Source organism: Schistocerca serialis, chromosome 3 (assembly GCF_023864345.2).
Source record: "Schistocerca serialis cubense isolate TAMUIC-IGC-003099 chromosome 3, iqSchSeri2.2, whole genome shotgun sequence".
Classification (NCBI taxonomy): domain Eukaryota; kingdom Metazoa; phylum Arthropoda; class Insecta; order Orthoptera; family Acrididae; genus Schistocerca; species Schistocerca serialis.
Genome location: NC_064640.1, coordinates 368,034,086 through 368,054,394, shown reverse-complemented (window position 1 = coordinate 368,054,394; position 20,309 = coordinate 368,034,086). Strand labels below are relative to the sequence as shown.

The 20,309-nt window shown below is 38.7% G+C and overlaps 1 protein-coding gene across 3 annotated transcripts in view; it reads left to right on the top strand.

The window, feature by feature from the left end:
* The first annotated feature begins 682 nt into the window (after positions 1 to 682).
* Positions 683 to 20,309, top strand: part of LOC126470186 (calcium uptake protein 3, mitochondrial-like) — a 657,418-nt gene continuing 637,791 nt past the window's right edge. For 2 of the 3 annotated variants that reach the window (XM_050097845.1, XM_050097844.1), the window contains exon 1: positions 684 to 930. In XM_050097845.1, coding sequence (XP_049953802.1) covers positions 721 to 930 — 210 coding nt within the window. In that variant the 5' untranslated portion in view covers positions 684 to 720. Of the gene's footprint in view, positions 931 to 20,309 lie in introns of all 3 variants that reach the window. The other variant, XM_050097843.1, reaches the window with a different exon arrangement.

Below are 20,309 nucleotides of genomic sequence, written 5' to 3'. Positions count from 1 at the left end.
TGCACCAAAGATGCAATTTTTAACTAAAATTCTAAAATGTGTTGTATCCATCAACTTATGGCCCACATTGAAATAATTAAGATCATACACGTGATTTAAAGCACGTAAGGTAGCACGTAACATATCATTACACCCATACTACAAAAAAGAGCGGCAGCATTCAATGCAATGGTTTCTCTGCCATGTAATTGACGTTATGTTCATGGCTCGCTCAAGTTGCTCTCGTTGGTCCCTAAAGCGCGTCAAAATATTTCAATAAATATTAACAACATAAATCGCCAAAAGCGGTATGTATTTTAGTCTTGTCAAAAGAAAGAGGAGAGATATTTACACTATCGCCGAAAAAAACAGTTGAAAGGATCAAGACAGTACTTGCATAGATATTTGATGAGCTCTTTGTCGTGTGTTTATGAAGTACCGTACATCGGTGTTAATACAGATAGTAACTGTACACAACACAAATCAAATGCCGTTGTCCACAAGCGCGTCGCATCACCAGGAGATCTGATAATACGTATAACGGTGTCATTTCGGACAGTTCGTGGGCCCACCACGAATTAAATACAGTTGTCCATACGCGCGTTGCATCGCCAACAGATGGAATAACAGTGTTCTTCCCGTAAACCGGGTGCTGTAGTTGATATTGTGCGTGCGCAGTTGGCAGACGTGATCCCCTTAGATCCTCAGCTGTTCGCATGCTGACATCTAAGCCGTATCAACATGGCTACTCTCGGACGATTGAGTAGACGATTTCAACAAATATCTATAAAATTTTCAGGTGTTACTAAATCGTATAGTACTATCAACCGGCCGGGAACATTTAACATACTTGCGGGAACGATAGCATGTGCAGTAGGAGGCGGATTAGTGCTTTACGTGGCCCACAGACTTGGAAAGATCAGTGCCGTACATGCGTTTAAACCCAAAAAGGTAGGCATTAGAAGTGAGTTATTTATAAATCCCTGATACTTTCACTAACGTGCGAGTTGGTTTTCTTTTGCATAAGATATATTTCTTGCATATATCTCACTCGCAGTTTGTGCACGGTTTGTGAGACGTTGATACGGGGGAGATTATTGGCGCTGCCAAAAATATTTTGATTGATAGTTACGCCCATTTTCCATTACATACATGTAAAATGGTAACCTTGCCCGTGCTATAGCCCCAGCAAATGCAGAACTAACGTACTGAACGTAATAACACCAATCTTGACGTAATTATTGCTGAGTTGTAAGCAAATAACTTTTACTGCAGCTCTACAAAGCCGTTGGTACTGTGATAGATGTTTGTTGCTGGCTGTAACAAAGACGCTATAGCAAGTTAAATTTTGTGATATAGAAGAATAATTGTATGAATCTAAAGCTTAAGAACATAATTTGTTTTTGTATTTCTTTACAGTATATGTGATCGTACATTGTAGCTCAAAAATAACCTCAGAACTAAATACCGGTAGCTTGACGTAAACATTGTAGAACTTTCGTTGCATAATAAAGTACTTGTTTGCATCTTAGTGTAAGAGAGTATGAACTGTTGGAAACGATATTTTACTAGCTAATCTATAGTGATCAGCTGTTATGCCGAATTTTTCGTAGTGTGGGGTGTGGATATTATGGCTCCACAATTCTTATTGTTCTGAGAGAGGTGATGTAGAAACGCCTAAATGGTGTTCTTAAACTGGGAGTTTTGAATTATGCCTGTAGTCAGCACAAAGTGGGCGTTAAAGAGTGTGTTTACATAGCCCTGTGGTTTTAGGTCATATGCTGCTTCAAGAAGCGTAAGAATTAATATAATTAAAAGTGATGTGTATCACAAAACTCCACTCTGGTATCTGATCATACTGTCATTAATTTAATTGATGTGGAACTATGTGGTAGGCAGTTAGTTGTTCATTTGGAGAGACTCCTATTTGTTCAGTTTTTTTTATGGGAAAAATTACTAATTCTGGTTTAAGTATTATACATGACATATCTTGAATGGCTGCTACCATGCTTGCTTGTTCAGATATTTGACATTCAGGCACCTGTGGGATACCAACCAATGTGTCATTTCCAGATGCATCCTTATCAAAATAGCTGTAAATAATGTAAGTGTATACTTCATAGTTTTCTTTAATTTTACTCCTTTATCAGATCACTGCTAAATTGTAGCAACTAGCAATTTCAGTGTCCAGATATCGTACATGCATCAAATTTTAACCGAATAACATGAATGTATAGGTCCTTGCACCACTGGTATTGTGTAAGTGGTCAACCATTCAACTGAATAGATTTGGAAATCCTAAAGACAATTCCCAAGATCCCTTTTGAAATGACAAGCAAATGCTAACTGTGTATGACCCAGTAATTTATGGTCAAAAATATGAAGAAAAGTCATTCAGCTTTGAAAATCTGGTGGAAAAAGAATGGTACAACCAGATATCTGCTGTGTAGTAGCTTTTTAATCATTGCATCAAAAGAAGGAAAAGTTTGAGATTGTCTGAAAAAAGGTGCAGCTGTTACTAACTAGACTGTATTTTGGGAAACTATTAGATTGTGCAAGAAATTTACAAATGGATTATTTGAATATAACACAACTAATGAAACTTTATAGATAAATAAGCTTAAAATAGCAGTTCTATAATTTTCAACATCCATTAGTATTGCCTGTGAAAAAAATTATAAAATATGCACATTTTGTTATAGTTTCAACAATAGAGTTGCACAAAAAATAACTGCAAATACTGTTTGTATAAAGTTTATTGGTTACATTAATTACAGTGCAAAATGCATGCCTTCTGTTACCGTCCCTAATACACGTGGCTTTACTTCCTATAAAGTAAAATTTGCTGGTATATGGTGATCGCTTTAAAATGGATATGTGATATACACACATTGATACTGAAACTGCTTATTATGAACACTGTAGATTACATAGATATAAATAAATGAAATAAAATCTTTGCATTAGGAGGAAATGTGTTAAAAATAGAATATACCTCTGTACGATTACACTATATGATCTGAGTGAGTCAAAGAATTCTTAGTAATGCAGAGAAAGGGGCTTGAAAGTAGACATACCATCAAAGTACTGTGCACTACTTTAGTGCACATAAGTTTCCCATGGAAGATGTTTAAAAGGGGATTGTGAATTGGATCATGCTTAGAAAAAGTAGTCTGTAAAAATGAAATTATTGAATTTGAAACTTTTTGGTAACTGGATTGTTATATTTATAGGGAAATAGGTGATTGGATAATAATGTGGGGTTTACTGCCAATGAAGACACACTATTGCTCATATGGATTCAAATAAGTGTCCAGCCATCCAGATTTAGGATTTCCACGATTTTCCTAAATTGCCCCAGGCGAGTACTGGGATGATTCCTTTGATAGGGTATGGCCAATTTCCTTTCCCATCCTAAGGAAACAATCTGAGTGTGTGCTTGCTGTAATGACGTTGTTGTGTTAAACCACCCACCCACCATATGGGTTCTTCCCCACTATTCTTTGAATGTTAATGCAGCTAATTCTAGAGATGTTTATCAAATGGTTTTGTTTGCATGAGAACTAATGACAGCTTGAGGCATGTGCAGGAACATGTTCACTCTGCTGTTTCATTGTTTATGTAGCAGTTAAGAACAAATGCTCTAAAAATTTAGTCATAAAAATTAGGTGGAGTAACCGGACTTGAAGATGTGATGAAGCATAGAATTTGACATTGACAACAATGTGAAACAATTCAAAGTTTAAATGACAAGTTTGATAGTGCCAGAGAAGTGGGGACTAGTGTAGCAGGGGATACAACCCGTCGGCTTTGGACAATGACGTCACAAGTGGCCAATCGAGAAGCGATTCTTCTTAGTGTTGTAGCTCCCTTCAGTGGCTAAGTGTTTTTTGGCTTTTTTAAAAAAATCTCACAAGATAGAATAAAACAGATCCAGTTTATTAAGCAATCAGTAAAAAAACGAAACTGAAACATAACAGCAAAAGCGAAAATGGTAAACTGCTCTCTGGCGACTTGTGACGTCATTGTCCTAAGCCGACGGGTTGTATCCCCTGCTACACTAGCCCCAAGAAGTGTCATGGTGAAGTAAGTTTGAAGGCATCAGGCAGGCTTTGTCACAATAGATAAGTCACCACAACAGTATTTACTGCACCAGGAAAAAAAAAAAAATTGTGGTATGAGCACACAACTTACATACCTGAGATGTAGTCTGGCTTTCACATGAACTTTGGAGTGATTCAATATGTGGAAGGTATACCATTTTTGCTGGAAAAGAATTACACCAGTTAATCATACTCCAAAAATTTCCTTTCTGAGTTGTACAGTGTGCTGTCATATTGCCACCAATACAAGATTGTCAGTGGAAATTGTTTGGCATTCTCTTTACAGTTAGTGATGTACTGTGCAGTTGCTACTCATGTTATAAATTTTTTATTATGACATTCATGAAGTTTATGCTACTTTAGTATTTATTATAATTGATAGTGAAGTAAGAGATCCTCGGTGTATATAATGGATGTAGAGTTGTTTAACATTGTCAGAAATTAAGCACAATATAGCTCAGTTGCATATGACTGAAAAAAATAATTGACAATAACATTCGGTAACAATAGCATTCACCACTGTGATGTAGGGAAACAATTGAAAATTTAAATATAAATGGCTCAAAGATAACTTTAATACTGCTGCTCCCAAGTAAGAATTCATGTTTTAACCAGTAGTCTGTCCCATGTATAATACTTGTCATAGTGTTTACCAGGCATGGATCTAAAGTAGTCAACTCTTGGATATAGTTGCAATATATTCTGATAGAATATAAACCCTGATTGCTTTGAATGACAGTAACTGGAGTATTCCACCAATAATATGAGAATAATATTTGTCGTTTGAGTACTGTGTGTCACTTCATAAGGATCATTGCCCTTCAGCTCACTATGCTGTATAGGAAACTACATAATGAACAACCTAGAATTGCCCCACCTTTTTATTTGAAGTCATTACTTAATTTTTACTAGCAAAAATGTTTTTGGTTGTGACTGGCAGCAGTTAAACATCAAATATAAATCTTAAAATATATTGTAGTGGTGCAATGAAATTAATTTTTGGTCCATTCTCATCCTCTGTGAAATGCTTCAGATGGTTATCCAATTTGTTTTTTATTGGATTCTGTAACCAAATTAGCTTTTGGTGAATATTGTGCAGATAATTTGAACATGAATACTTTGTGTTAAGAAAGATATTTATAACTACAGTATTTTTTGAATTCTCACTGGGTATTCGTCCAGGCAGTGTCTTCCAGCTGGTGCAATAATTTGGCAAGTTGTTGACTTGGTGCTGTTCTTAAGCATGTCTAGTTTTAAGCAGGACTCTGAAATATATCACAATTTGGGTCATACCACCTGGAAAAATACCCAAGAACAGTTGAAAAGCATTGCACAATGGAAAAATCTAAAATTGTGCATTACAAAATTTGCTGTTGTGATAAATAATTGTGGCAACTAGAGTGGTTATTCATTTAATGATTTTCACAGTTCTCAACATTACTAAATGTCTGTGGTTCTCAGAAAATGTCAGGATGTGCTTATTATAGCATTGATTTGCCTTTTCCTTTTCATATTAATAGTATTAGGTTATTTCTTGTAAACAGTTATTTCAAAACAAATATTTTTCTTGTGATGTGACTCACTGAGCTAGAGCTTCTTGTGCTTTGTAGTTTTATGTTGGATGGAAATTCTGGGGAAAGCTATCTTTTCTATTTGACTCGTGGAGAAATTATTAATAAAACTTCGTGATTTTTTTTTATTTTTTTTTTTTTTTTTCCTCCTCACCAGGAAAACTCTCAAGTCTTTGAAGTATTGTGGCAAATTGAATGAATGTTTTTGAAATTTCAATGTACAAATATGTGTATTCCTTACAGTGATGCATTTGAGTTTTTGGCTTTTCATTTAAGATTTTGTTTCACATCATATGCAATTTTAAATTCTACTCCCCACCATATCTGCATCTCTCAGGTTACCCATCTTAGTATATTTTATGAAAAAAAATGCATTATGTTTGATGTATTTTTCATATCCATTATAAACATCCATATTGAAGTAATTGATCAGTACAGATAGCGCTTTCCCTTAGGCGTCGTTGGTGATGATTACAGTCCATTCGTGCATCAGTAGTAGTGTGTGCATGTGAACATACTGAAGATGGGGACCTGTAATTAGAAGTTTTATCCATGAAAACTACAAAGCACCAAATTTTAGATTTTTCATTCAAAATGACATTGATTACTAGAGACTTTGGTAACACAATATTTTAAAAGTGTTTATTAACCACCACGATCACAATAAAATTTTCTGGCCCTTACTGGTTTCAGTTTTTTAGCTAATCATCTCACCTAAATCAATCCTGAAGGTGGTTTGGTAAAGAACTAATAAATATTATGTTGATATATAGGGATCAGTGTCTTCTGCTACATAATTTGTACACTTGGACTTCTCATCATCTTTGGTGCTGGCCAGTGTGGTAAACACTTAGTATCTACAAACTACAATACTAATTTGAAGAGGTTGAGAATTTTCCTTGATATAAATTAAACAAAACATATATACTCACCCAAAGTATGAGTAAATTACTACTCTGAGGCAAAATGAGTTTGAAGGAGTGGGAATTATCATTTAAGCTAATACTAAAAGAAAACAAACAAAATTACAGGAAGAATTCAAAGTGCCTAGCTCAAATATTGTGTGACAACCATATTGGGGGACTGAACCACCCACCTTTGCACTGCAACACACTAATGCACTAACGATGTTATTGTGTGTGAAATCATACACGATGTGTAAGTGGATGTAGAGAAGAATGCTGAAAGTGTATGTACTTTGTTTCAGTATTATACTTTGGAATGTAGATTGTGTTTAAGAGAATAATTTGTTGCATAACCAGAGGTGTAGGTTTCATTGGAAGCTGACATTTTGGTTGTGAATTGCTAAAGCCACAGATGTGATGTAGTGAAAGTAACTATAATCCTTGATAGGGTGTTTTTTTTTTTTTTCTCTCCCCATATTGAATTTCGGTGTGTGATTGTCAGCTGTTTCGTGTTGTGGGTCAGAGCAGATTGGCAGTATCAGCAGGTGCAATATTTCCCATACCATTGTCATTCTCTCTGAGGAGTACGGCATAGTGTAAACATAATCACTAGCCAAGTGTACCTTGCTAACCAAGTCTTCGTCCAACTACTGTGCAACTTACTGCTCTGGTAAGATATTGGCCTTGTATTTAGGCTAGTGCTGGTTCAAATCCCACTATGTCCAACAAGTCAGATTTTTGTGTGGTTTCACTAAATTGTGTAAGGCACATGATGGAATAGTTTGTTTTCAAAAAGACATTGCTGATTTCCTTCTCCAATTCACACTCAGTATTTAGTGACTTCATCATCGACAATGTTAACCCTAAACTTGCATTAGCATACCTGAAATCAGTCACTTTAAACAACACAGAGAAAGAATTCAAACAGGCTTGTGTTATATATTGAAAGGATTTATTCTTACATTTCCAATATCTGTTGTCTCTGAAGAAGTTTCTGGTCATGGACTCCAATATTCTAACTGTACATTTTGGAGCCCTCCATGATCTTAGAGTTCTAGATATCCTTCTGAAGTCTTGTACACAATGGTGATCCTGTGTGGTGATCCTTGTAAGAGACATAAATTGTGGAAAAAAGCTGGTGGATTTCCTTTTATTACTTGTTGGTATTTCTCTTCGTAAACTTCTAATACTTTCCACTTTTCTGTGAATTTGTTATTAACTATTCATATGGGCTTAATTTAAATGTTCCTTAATCTGTTGATTCCACAAAGTAGGTGCACAGTTTTCTATCACTGCAGTTATGGAAATACTGGTTGTGAATCATCTAATGTAACTTCCCAACACAGAACTTGAGAAATATGTTAAAACTGGTAACATAATGTAGCAAGAGCCCAGACTTGAAACATTTGCATTTGTCTGGTTATCATTGTTCAGATGTTTATTTCACAAATTCATTCCAGTTAAGTGGTAGAATGATTATGTATACAAGACCTCAGCTGATTGTGATCTCATCATCAAAACTGAGCTATTTCACCATTTCTAATAATCTTGCATATGAAAAGTTCACAACGATTATAAAGAAAAGACAGAAATAAGTTGCACAACTGAAACAAGTTAATTAATTGAATTACTGTATTCCTTTTATGTAAGCTGTAGTGTGTTTTGTAGTCTCAGAAAAGAAGTGTACTGACTCTGGTGGGGGGAGAACAGAAATACTATAAATTTAATATAATACTTAGTGGTCTTATTGATCATGGAAGATGGTAAAAGAAATGAAAGTGTGCATTCACACAGTTTTCTGTCAATAGTCTACTTAAGGTACTTATTTTAGACATTTATGGTAGCCTTCTTTCTTCTGAAGGTAACATGGAGAATAAGTGTGTGAATGTTAGTTCTGTTTGTACCATTTAACTGTGAAGAAATGTGTGCATGTTAAATACATACATACATGTAACTAATGTAACATATTAGCACTGGATTCCGCCGGCCGTGGTGGCCAAGCGGTTCTAGGCGCTTCAGTCTCAAACCGCGCGACCGCTACGATCGCAGGTTCGAATCCTACCTCAGGCATGGACGTGTGTGATATCCTTACGTTAGTTAGGTTTAAGTAGTTCTAAGTTCTAGGGGACTGATGACCTCAGCTGTTAAGTCCCATAATGCTCAGAGCCATTTGAACCATTTTTTAGCACTGGATTCCCAGTAAAAAGGCAAACTTTCTCACATACTTGCACCAATTTAGTGCATATGTAGTGAGGGTGCAATTTTTCTTTCTCATGACATGAAGTTGTCATTCAGTGTCTTACATTTCTGTAGGGACTTTACAAATTAATACGTTAGGCTATTACTGTTACTGAACAACAGTGTCCTGTATCAGCACGTTCCTGAATTTCACAACCTTTTCATTTGATGTAGTTCATATGTACATGTGTATGTCTCAAAATTACTTTCCATGAGGAGCTTCCATTACCATATTTAAAGTGAATTAGTCATCAATGAAATTGACGTGTTGCACTATTTAATGTGTGGAAGCAGTAAAGCATCCTCTGCTATAACTGGTTCAACATCCCACTTGTCAAAGTTTCTCCACCCACTCATATTATTGTACTATCAAAAAATTCTTATTCCTGAGCTTTCCCTGTGTATTGGGAATTGTGCAAACTGATATGTTGCCAACTGTTTGATTAGAATGCTTACCACACTTTAATCTGTTTCCCCTCATTCGTTTCAGCTAAAGCATTAGAAAAGGGCCTTCTAGCAGCCCTCTATGTTCACTATTGAGAAACTGCATTAGCCACACCTATCTTGTTGCATGTAGCACACCTCATTGCATTGATAATGGCAGTGAAGCATGTTGATGTGGACTCCGCAATTTCCCAAAAAATTCAGGGGAGCTGTCCAGATCAGTGACTGCTTTACATCACCCACAATTGAGAGCTTTTATCTACATATTCATATATACTCCACAAGCCACCATACGGTGCACAGCAGGGGGTACTTTGTACCATTACTAGTCATTTCCTTTCCTTTTCCACTAGCAAATAGACAGAGGGAGGGACAGCTGTCTCTGTCTCTGTACAAGCTGTAATTTCTCGTATCTTGTCTTTATGTGAGATGTATGTTGATGACAGTAGAATCGTTGTGCAGTCAGCTTCAGATGCTGGTTCGCTAAATTTTCTCAGTAGTGTTACTCGAAAAGAATTTCCCCTTCCCTCCAGGAGTTAGAGTTCTGGAAGGATCTCTGTAATACTTGCATGTTGGTCAAACCTACCAATAAATCTTGTATCCCACCCCTGGATTGTTTTGATGTCTTCCTTTAATCTGACCTGGTGGGGATCCTAAACACTCGAGCAGTACTCAAGAGTGGGTCTCAGCGGCATTCTATATGTAGTCACCTTCGCATATAAACCACACTTGGCTGAAATTCTCCAAATAAATGGAAGTTAACTATTCACCTTTCCTACTACAATTCTTACATCCTCATTCATTTCATATTGCTTTGCAATGTTACACCTAGATATTTAAACACTGTGACTGTGTCTAGCTGCACACTACTAACACTGTATTTGAATATTACAAGATTGTTTTTCCTAGTCACGTGCATTAATTTAAATTTTTCTACATTCAAAGTAAGCTGCCATTCATCAAACAAACTAGGAATTTTGTCTGTCATCTTGTGCCATCCTACAGTCACTCAGCGATGGTATGTCCTGTACACCACAGCATCAGCAAACAGCAACAGATTGCTGCACACCATGTCCATCAGATTATTTACTTTACTTATACAGAGAATAACAGTGTCACTCCTGCCAGTAATCTTGCCTCTGAACTACACTCGCCATCGAAGACAGCATATTGGGTTCTATTACTTAAGAAGTCTGCGAGCCACTCGTATATCTTGGAACCTATTATGTATGCTCATTCTTTCTGTAACAGTATACAGTGGGAAACGTATCAGATGCTTTTCAGAAATCTAGGAGTATGGAATCTGCCTGCTGCCCTTCATTCATAGTGTGCAGGATTGTGTGTGAGAAAAGGGCTAGCTGAGTTAAGTACCACTGATGTTTTCTAAAACTATGCTGATTTATGGACAGAATGTTTTCCATCTCTAGGAAATTTATTATATTTGAACTTGGAATATGTTCAAGAATTCTGCAGCAAACCAGTGTTAAAGATATTGGTCTGTAATCATGCTGTCCATTCTTTTACCTTTCCTACATAAGGGAGTCATCTTCACGTCTTTTCAGTCACTTGGGACTTTGCACTGGGAAATAGGTTTGTGATAAATACAAACTAAGGAAGGAAACTAAGTAAGGTGTCAGTGCTATAGAGTACTCACTATGAAACTGAATTGGGCTTCCATGTGTACCTGGTGACTTAGTTGTTTCTCAATTCTTTCATTTGCTCCTCTATGCCCGGGGATGCTTATTACTACATGTTCCATATTAGAGCCTATGCAATGGTCAAACTACATTACATTCATACGATTCTCCTTTCTGAGTGATTTCTTAAATGCAAGATTGAAAACTTTGGCTTTGCTTTCATTGTCTCCTATTGCCACACTGGATAGATGTGTTTGAACCACTATCTGTCCCTACTCACTGCAATGAATCCATCGACATGCCAGTCTATACTTGCTAGGTTAAAGTCTCCTCCAACTAATGTTGCATGATCTGGGTGTGTACATGCTAATGACCTTAGGCTTTATTTGAATGACTCCAAAACTGTCTCAGTGGAATCGGGTGGACTGTAAAAACATCCAACAATTAACTTGATTTCATCTATACCTGTTATACAGGCCCATATAACTTCAGTAACATCAATAGACAAAGTATTTTAGTCAAGCACAAGAAACACTCCCCTCCCCCATATTTTTTATATATGTTCCATTACTTGCTAAATATATGAGCTTTCTACTTTGGGTTTCAGCTAGCATTTGTTCCCGAGAATAATTTGAGCTCAAGAAATTTTCTAGAGGGCAGTAAATCTAGAACTTTGCTACAGATATTTTGACAGTTTACTGATAACATTTTGACAGTCAGTGTCATTACTGTGAACGCAGTCTGATTTTGCTACTGCATATCGACTGGTGAGTGTTCATCAGAGTACGTCAGACTATTGTTTAACATAAGAAACAGCGATGAGCACACCAAAAGTAGTCTGCTACGCGAGTAGTTGCTTCATTTGTGTACAGCAACTCTGAATTATCAAAGGGGCTTGTACAAGTCTCCACCGATAACACGGGTCCAGATATATATGCAGCCAAGACTCTCATAGATTTGACAAAGCCTTTGGTTAAGACCCTACACGCAGCTCCAAACCAAAGGTCCCTCATGAGCTCTGGGAACGATGTTGCAAATTGTGATTTCTGGTTGCACCACACGTGAGACACCAGCAGCTGTCACCACGCCCATTAGCTGCTGGAGTGAACCGAGGATGGCCTCGGAATCAAAGTTACAGGCAGCATTGGGGCCAACGTGAGCCACAACTTGGAGACAGCTGTACACCGCATGCTCAGTAACCACAAGGCCTCCTCCACTTCTCGGATGAGATACCTCATCAGATATACTAAGTGCACATTGGGTTTCTTCCTAGCCCTAAATTACTATTTTCCTAAGAGGCTCCATAAAACTCCTAAAATTTGAACTCCTGATAACTTGATAACACCTCCTCTCCCCCATGTACCCTGCTGAAGGAGCAGGCACCAGTCCACTTACAGGGTCAAAAATGCGCAAGGTCAGACACAGCCTCCACAGTGGCAGTCCATCTGGAGTGCCGCAAATTCGGCGCCACCTGCCACTCATCATAAGGAGAGGGCAATGTAAACTGAAATGTGCCTCGGCAGCAGAGACCATTGGGTGCTGTTGGCTGCCTGAGTCTACATTTTACAGTTACAAAAGCACAGCTTACACCTCTAGAAAGCTTTGTTAGAGACTGGTCCAATTACTGACATATTATTCAGGGGTATCCTGCATGTTCTCAATGGCACTGAGGTCATGCGACATAGAAGTTAACACTAGCACTTTTGTGTTCATGGAGTGTTCTTAGAAATATTCCAGAGTTATGGTGTGACCCATTGATTTCATGGTGGTACAAGTTGCCTGAAAGCAATTAATCAAGTGCACGATCCAGTAATATGTTTGCTGCTGAGGGACCATAGCAGATTTGCTTCATATCTTGTAAACATCCTCCATATGAAAACACTTACTCTAGTTACCTGAATGGTGCCCTGTTGGGAAGCAGATGAATCACCTCATACTTCTAGACATTCTCGTAGTATTACATTGATGGGTATGGATGTCTTTCACAACTTCTAAGTCCAGACACCTTTCTCCTTGTTTCAAGCATCCAGTAGGTGTAGTTCTGTGTCCATCTCATCTCTGTGCATTTGCACATGGTGACTAGGTGCACCGATAGGGCTATGGATCCTCTAGTGTGGTGGTGGTTCTAAATTATATCACTATTCGCAAGTTGTCTAGTAGTGAATTGCCAGATAATTCACTGCAGCGTGTTCCATCTGTCCATCCATAGTTACAGCCCATGACAGAATATAGTGTTCCCCTTATTTATTAGTGGCGCTGTATCCTTCTAATCACTGTTATAACCTGCAATAATCTGTCGTTACTCCAGTTTTAGAATTGTTGCCTGTGGCAGTTGACTACAATGTGAAACGTCTTCTCCAGATTAAGGTAATCAGGATACACCCTTGATGACACATAACAAGCACAGTGCATGCAAACTCTGAGAGACGGCATGTCCAATGTGCAGGGTGCTCATAACCAAGCTACAAGCAAGTGCATTGATACGATATCTTGCTCATCTGTCAAGCTGGCAGCCAGTACGAAGTCTGATCGCATACACATCAGGTCGTTTAACAGTCAAATCCATTCCATTTGATGCAGTCACAGTAGCTTCCTCACTCCCTCCCTCCACATCAAGTGCTTCTAAGTTGCTGATGAATGTATTTGATTTTTACTGCCAATGCCTTATATTCATAAATCTATGTTCATTGATGCTTGAACATTTGGAAGATTTAGTACAATGCAAAATGTTTCCCAAGTTGGATCATAATAGAAAGTTTCTTTCTGTAATGCCAAATAAGCTTTTCATTCTAACACCATTTAGAGTCATCTTATTGATACCTGGCAATGTCAGACCAACAAAAAATCAGAAAAATTACGCTGTTAAAACAGTTTTTACTTCACTGTGAAATGTCGTTTACTGTCAAGATCACAACTAGTGTTGTTAGCAGATGGTGAAACTCGCCAACTATCCACAGTTTTATGTACTGTATATTGTTATATGTACACATAATACGAAGTATATATTAAAGGGTTACTGTATGGATGAGGAGCAAATGTTTCATTGGGTTTTTTTTCCATTATTACCATCAATTCCTGGTAGATGGTCAAATAGTCAACAGATATACAGTGAGCCTTTTATCAATACAATCAGATTTAGAATAGTAAAAATCAGTTTTGTTCCTAGTGTCTTACTTTAAAGAGTATTGTTTCTGAAGTTTGATCAGATAGTAAACCTTCTTGATGGAATAAGTGTTTGCTTCCATAAAATCTTCTCAGTTTACAAGCCACGTAATTTCAGTTCCTAGTATATGTAGTTGAAGCAGCTGACAACAGCTTGAGGAGTATTTACACTATGAATAATCTTATTAAATATTTTTGCGGTGAGTAATGCATAACATCCAAGTGCAGAATCGTCACAGAATATTAGTCGACACAGCATTAATGAATAGAAGTCTCCAGCTGACTTCAATATTTTAATCTAAAAAATCAATGATAAAATGCAGAGTTTAAGTTATTGATCTAAAGTTTGTAACACAATACATAATGTGTTGTATCTAATCAGTGTCCTTAACAATATCTTCAAGCAAAAATTTTAACTGCTAAAGTTTTCTACGTAAATCTGCACCCCCCTTTTCACCTTTTGCTGTTACTGAGGTAGTTACACCATGTGCTTAATAGGGTTTCATAAGTCATCTACTTACAGAAAAATGTTGGATAATTTATTGAACATTCCATTCATTATTGCTTCATTGATGTATATCTGAAGGATTGAAGGAGGAATTTGCGCATCTAGCAAAAACAAATTTTGCTAATTTGTCTGTTTGAAAATCATGTATAATCTGATAGACTGAATTCAGGATCTCAACCAGTGTTTTATGAATAGTGGTTTGTGCCCATTTGGAAGATGGTTTCTTATCCAAACTGATGGGGTACTTTACTGCGACTTTGTTCCTCACTAAATATAAAGTAAGCTAGTAATTAATTTTACTTTCAATGCTATAAAATGTTTGCTCAAAATACAACTTCCTTGTATAGAGTCCATTGTCAGAGATGCATCACAGAAAATTTAGTTTGTACATATTTCGTAATTTAACTATTTCGTTATATGGTTGGTGAGTTATTAAATTGATACTTTCAGAGAATGAGCCCTGATGGAATCCAGATTTTGACTAATACTCTGGTTGTATACTGAACTGTTCCAAAGTAAATTATCATTTCCAAACCCGTAGAGAATTTTTTCAATACTTCTGAAAGTTAAGTGTTACGCCAGTTACTGAGTAAAACAGCTGTGCCAGAACAGTTTTTAACATATTATTGGATGCCTTATCAACCTTGTGAGGCATTTAGCTTTTAAGGTTAGTTATTTTCTTAATTTTCGCAGGAAATGTTGAACGAATATAAAACTATTGGATTATCTGTGATTCTGTTCCTTGCATGTACTGATTCCTTTTCCTTTTGAGCTGTTTTCACATCATTTGCATCATTGTTTTGGAAGTGATTATTGAAAGTATGTTTTGTATGTAGGTTGTTCTATCTGTTTGCTCATATTCCTTAATAAATAAATAATTTTCCTTCTCCACAAACTTTCCAGTTTGTTTTAAACACCCTATGTATTATTTTAACATTATTATTAGAAATATTGCCTTTGGACTTAAATTACAAACTTTATTGTTCAATAATCTTCCTTGGTGTTGAACATTACTACTCAGAACAGTGATAAGTTACTATGCTGTTCTGATCAAATGGTTATAAATAAATACAGGCAAATTCTAGTGTCATTGAAAAGTATTTATAAAAATGTTGTCTATTACAGTGCTCCTATTTTATACAACTTAAATCACAACTCTGCAGTTCGTGGCAAATTATAAGTGTTAAATAATTAGTGTTTACTATGAGTCATAAAACAATTAATATTGAAATATTCCAAACCATTGTAGGCCAACTGAGCTGTGCTCTCTACTTATGCTACCAATTCTTCCTATGAATAAGGAAAAGTCACATAAAAAGTGATTCAAAACCAAGGAAAGTGCCAACAACCCACTGAATTAGCATGCACTCCTCCTCTCCAATGGTGGTTTTATGCTTGAGGATACTGATATTCACATGAAGGAACTGGAGAGGTGACCACAGTCCATTGTTACCCATGTCCTCTCAGCTGAATCATCACTGCTGAGGGTGAAGAACAAGGACAGTCCTCCCCAATCAAAAGGTCCAACAGGTGATAATAGGACTAATATATTGCAATGAAACTTAAATGGATACTAATTGATCGAATTTGGAAGAATTGCAGCTCCTGGCTCAGGAGAAACCATGTTGCATCTGCTTACAAGAAAGCCATTTTACAATCACTGACACTATTGTGTTAAGTGGCTACCACTCCTACAGGAAGCATGATCTTACTGGAGACAGGGCTAAGGTGGGGTGACTGTCTTCATTGATGTCAGTTGCCTCTCCTCTCCTGTTTCTCTTACCGTGGCCACACAAGCAGTTGTAGTGGTAGTTGTCAAACCAGTTAAGGTCACCATGTGTTCTTTGTATCTTCTACCGCATGATCTGTTGGATGGAGATGCACTGACAGCACTGCTGTGGGGCTCGGCTACCACATGCTCTGGGGGTTGAATTATCCAGCACCTCGTCCATTTAGAAAGTACCTACCTTTTGAACTACGGTCAGATGACTCTTTCCTACAGCTAGAGGGTTATCTTCAGCCATTGACTTTTTTTTCCCAGATGTTGCAGACTCGGTTCAGTGGGAAGTAGCCACAGATTTTCATTCTAGTGATCACTTTCCGGTGTGGATCACCTGCTGACTCGGACGACAGTTGACAGGGGACTGCAAAGCTGAATGCTTCAAAGGGCAAATTGATTGGCACAGTCAGCAGGCTGTCTTTGTACAACAGGAATATGCCCAAGAGATGGTGGCGCATTTCATTGTGTGATCTAATGTGGTGCTGCCAATTCCATTCCTCTGTTTAGTGACAAACCCAGACGACGACCTGTCCATTGCTGAGATGAAGAATATTGCTGGCCAATTAGGACCAGGCACGGAACACTGCAGCAATTCAAAGACCAACTACAGAAAACCTTCATGCCCTCAGACTTGATAGGGCACAGGTAGGGTGAATAACTTCAGTAAGAACTTTGTAACTTCCATTAATCGGTCCACCTCAACATTTTGTGTTTGGGACTCAGTAAGGCGGATTTCAGGCAAGGACAGTATACCTCCCCTTATGGGCTTGAGAACTGGATTCTTGGTGGTCATTCCTAAAGACATGTCTCAGCTTTTAGCTGGAAACCGGTATTGTCAGTTCATCTGGACAAACTTCTGAGTTTCAGATGTTCAATAGGATTGAGTAGATGATGCATCTCTGCTTCTCGTGTAATCGGAAGGTCTAGTCATCCATTCTGCATGTAGGAATTGGAATTGATTCTGTGAGCAACCAAACAGTGCTCCAGAAACGGATCAATCTGTTTGTCAGATCTGATTTCAAGGGTAGTACCCTTGCCACTTGTAAGGAGGCTCGTTAATGACATTGTGGAAAGCAGGCAAGGTTCATACCAACCCTAACAGTTACCTGAGTGTAGCCCTTACTGGCTGTACGGGTAAGACTGTCAAGTGTGTGATGAACTCCTGCCTCACCTAGTTCCTTAGATCCTGAGGTCACCTGCACTGTGCCTAGTGCAGTTTCTGGTGCTAGTGTTCCACTCTTGACAACTCACTTCTGGCGAAAATGATACAGGAGACCTTCTTATACTTTGAGTTATTTTGAGCTTCAAAAAGTTTAGGACATGACTTGGAGCTACAACGTTCTTCACTAACTCACAGATGGGGACTACGTGAATGTCTGCTGCTTCTTATTGAGTCCAGGCCAGGTGCTTTCACTGTCAAGTTGATTCCTTGTCTGGCTACTTTGTTCGGTAGAATGAGGTCTCCCCAGGCAGTGAGCTGTGTTACACTGCTGCTATCAATGGCATCTCCTCTGCAGTCAGAAGTCCATTTCAGTTCTTCATGTGTGGATGACTTCAGGATCTTCTTCTTGCCCTCCAAACTTGCGATGATGAGGTAACTCCAACTGACCATAAGGAGGCTGCACACTTTGGTCAGTAAAACTAGTTTTTAGGTTTGCACTTGAAAAGACCACTTGTCAGCCTCAACCATGCTCATTACAGTTTTCACCCACTGGCACTCACAGTGGGCACACTATTTTATGGCTCTAAACTATCTTGGCTCCTGCACCTGAAATACATGGGAACAATTGAATATTTTGAAATGCCTCAGTAGAAAGGTGTGGGGAGCTGGCAAATACTGTCTCCTACAATTTTATAGCGCATTTTACATAACACAGATTACACATCACAGTTTGTGGATCAGCCCATATTTGCAGCATAAAGATTTTACACAGTCCACCATGAGGGCATTTGGATATTGGCTGGAGCCATTCAGACCAGACCAATTCAGTCTGTGTTCAGAGCCTGGTGAACCAGCACTCCTAATTCAGTTGTGCCTCCTTCTCACTTGGCAGGTCCTGAAAATCTCCGCATTACCTCAGTCATTGGCATTTAGTGTCGTTGTCTACCTCAACTGTGACAGGTTGCTAGGGAACCACGTCCATATGATGAAGTCATTAGAGATATGTGCTGCAGAAAGTCTCGTGGAGCTGCAATATCAGATGTCCAAACACAGCCAGGGATAGAAAAAACTGCCGTATTTCCGTGTTCATAAGCCTAAAGTGATTTTAAGCTTGATACAGTACAAGAAAATTTGTATGCCAGATTGTTTTCTTCAATTTTAAGTACATACCACAGTTTTATTATTGTTTATACAGATGCATCCAAGCAAGAGAATACTGTCAGTTCAGCTGTGATAGGTTTTTCTAAGCGTGCCCTCCAGAACAATTTACGAATTATGATGTGGAGTTAAATGGCATTATGATGCCCCTGGAGTGGATGTAATAGCATCACAGGATTTCTTGTCTGTTTTGTCTTACTCAGTGTGCTAAAAGAGACCCATCGAATATACACAGTAGAGCAGTTGATTCAACTCATCCGTGACGCTTACAGTGGTTCCTATACTGAGGCAAGGAGGTGGCCTTTTGCTAGGTACACGGACACAAGAAGAGACAGGGAAATCACATAGACAACAGAACAGTCAGAGCAGCTCTCGAGATGATGTATGTAGTCATCCCCCTGCATGCCACTGTATCATTACCTGACAGAAGCATCGTTCATCAATGGGAGACTGAATCGTTGGAAGTGACAGACAACAAACTACAGTCACTCAAATCAACCACATGTGTGCATGGTGGACTTCATGCCAATATTACCTGTGGAAGGTAGTGCTGTTCACTAGACAGCACATAGGGCATAGCCCTTTAACACATGGTTGCTTCCTCTGGTAGGCTAATCCACCTGTGTGAGGTTTGTGGTTTTCTACGTTCGGTTCAGCATCTTTGGCAACATGTTTTATAAACTCACACCAGGGCAGCCCTTGGTGTGGCTGGGTTTTTCCCACCATCCTTGCCAACACTAACCTGAGTGTCACATGGGTTCTGAAATTTTGTTGACTGTCAGGCCCCATCCCTAAAGTGCTCGGGAAGGGAGGTGGATTTTAATGCATTATAAACAATTCCATGTGTTGGGACAGCCTTTGGCCTCCCCTCCCCTCAAGAATGGCACTGGCATGCTGACTCTTCATAAGGGCACTGATGACCATGCTGGTGAGTGCCGCACAGCCAAAATCATCATGTCTTCAGTTCACCTGAAAACATTCCTGCCAGCCGCTGTGACCGAGCGGTTCTAGGCGCTTCGATACGGAACCACGTGACTGCTACGGTCGCAGGTTCGAATCCTGCCTCGGGCATAGATGTGTGTGATGTCCTTAGCTTAGTTAGGTTTAAGTAGTTCTAAGTCTAGGGGACTGATGACTTCAGATGTTAAGTCCCATAGTGCTCAGAGCCATTTGAATTTTGAGAACATTCCTGGTAGATGTCACTACCTCTGGATGAACGAGTCCTCGACCAAGGGAGTGCTGACCTCGATGTTTAGTCCCCTACGACCAACCAACAATCAGTGGCTTGGTGGCTGGGAGGGCCTCAGTTCAATCCTGGGCCCATCAGTGCTGCTGTGGCTGAAGCCCCAGGCAGGCTGTCGTGTCAGAATGACGGTTGTGCAGTGGTGGCCTTACAGTGGAAGCCCACACTACAGCGGACAAAGACTCGATGATTCTTTGCCCACCTTGACCAGGCGGACAGCATTTCTATGCATCTCAGTTAGTGGGCTTGCTGAGTAGTTGCCATGTCAGGTACACCACTTGCTGCTAACTGCCGAAGTTTCCCATGGTTACGTTAACTTTGTTGATTATTAACTGGACAGTTGTACTGTGGCTCCTGCCGGCCGGAGTGGCCGAGCGGTTAAAGGCGCTACAGTCTGGAACCGCACGACCGCTACGGTC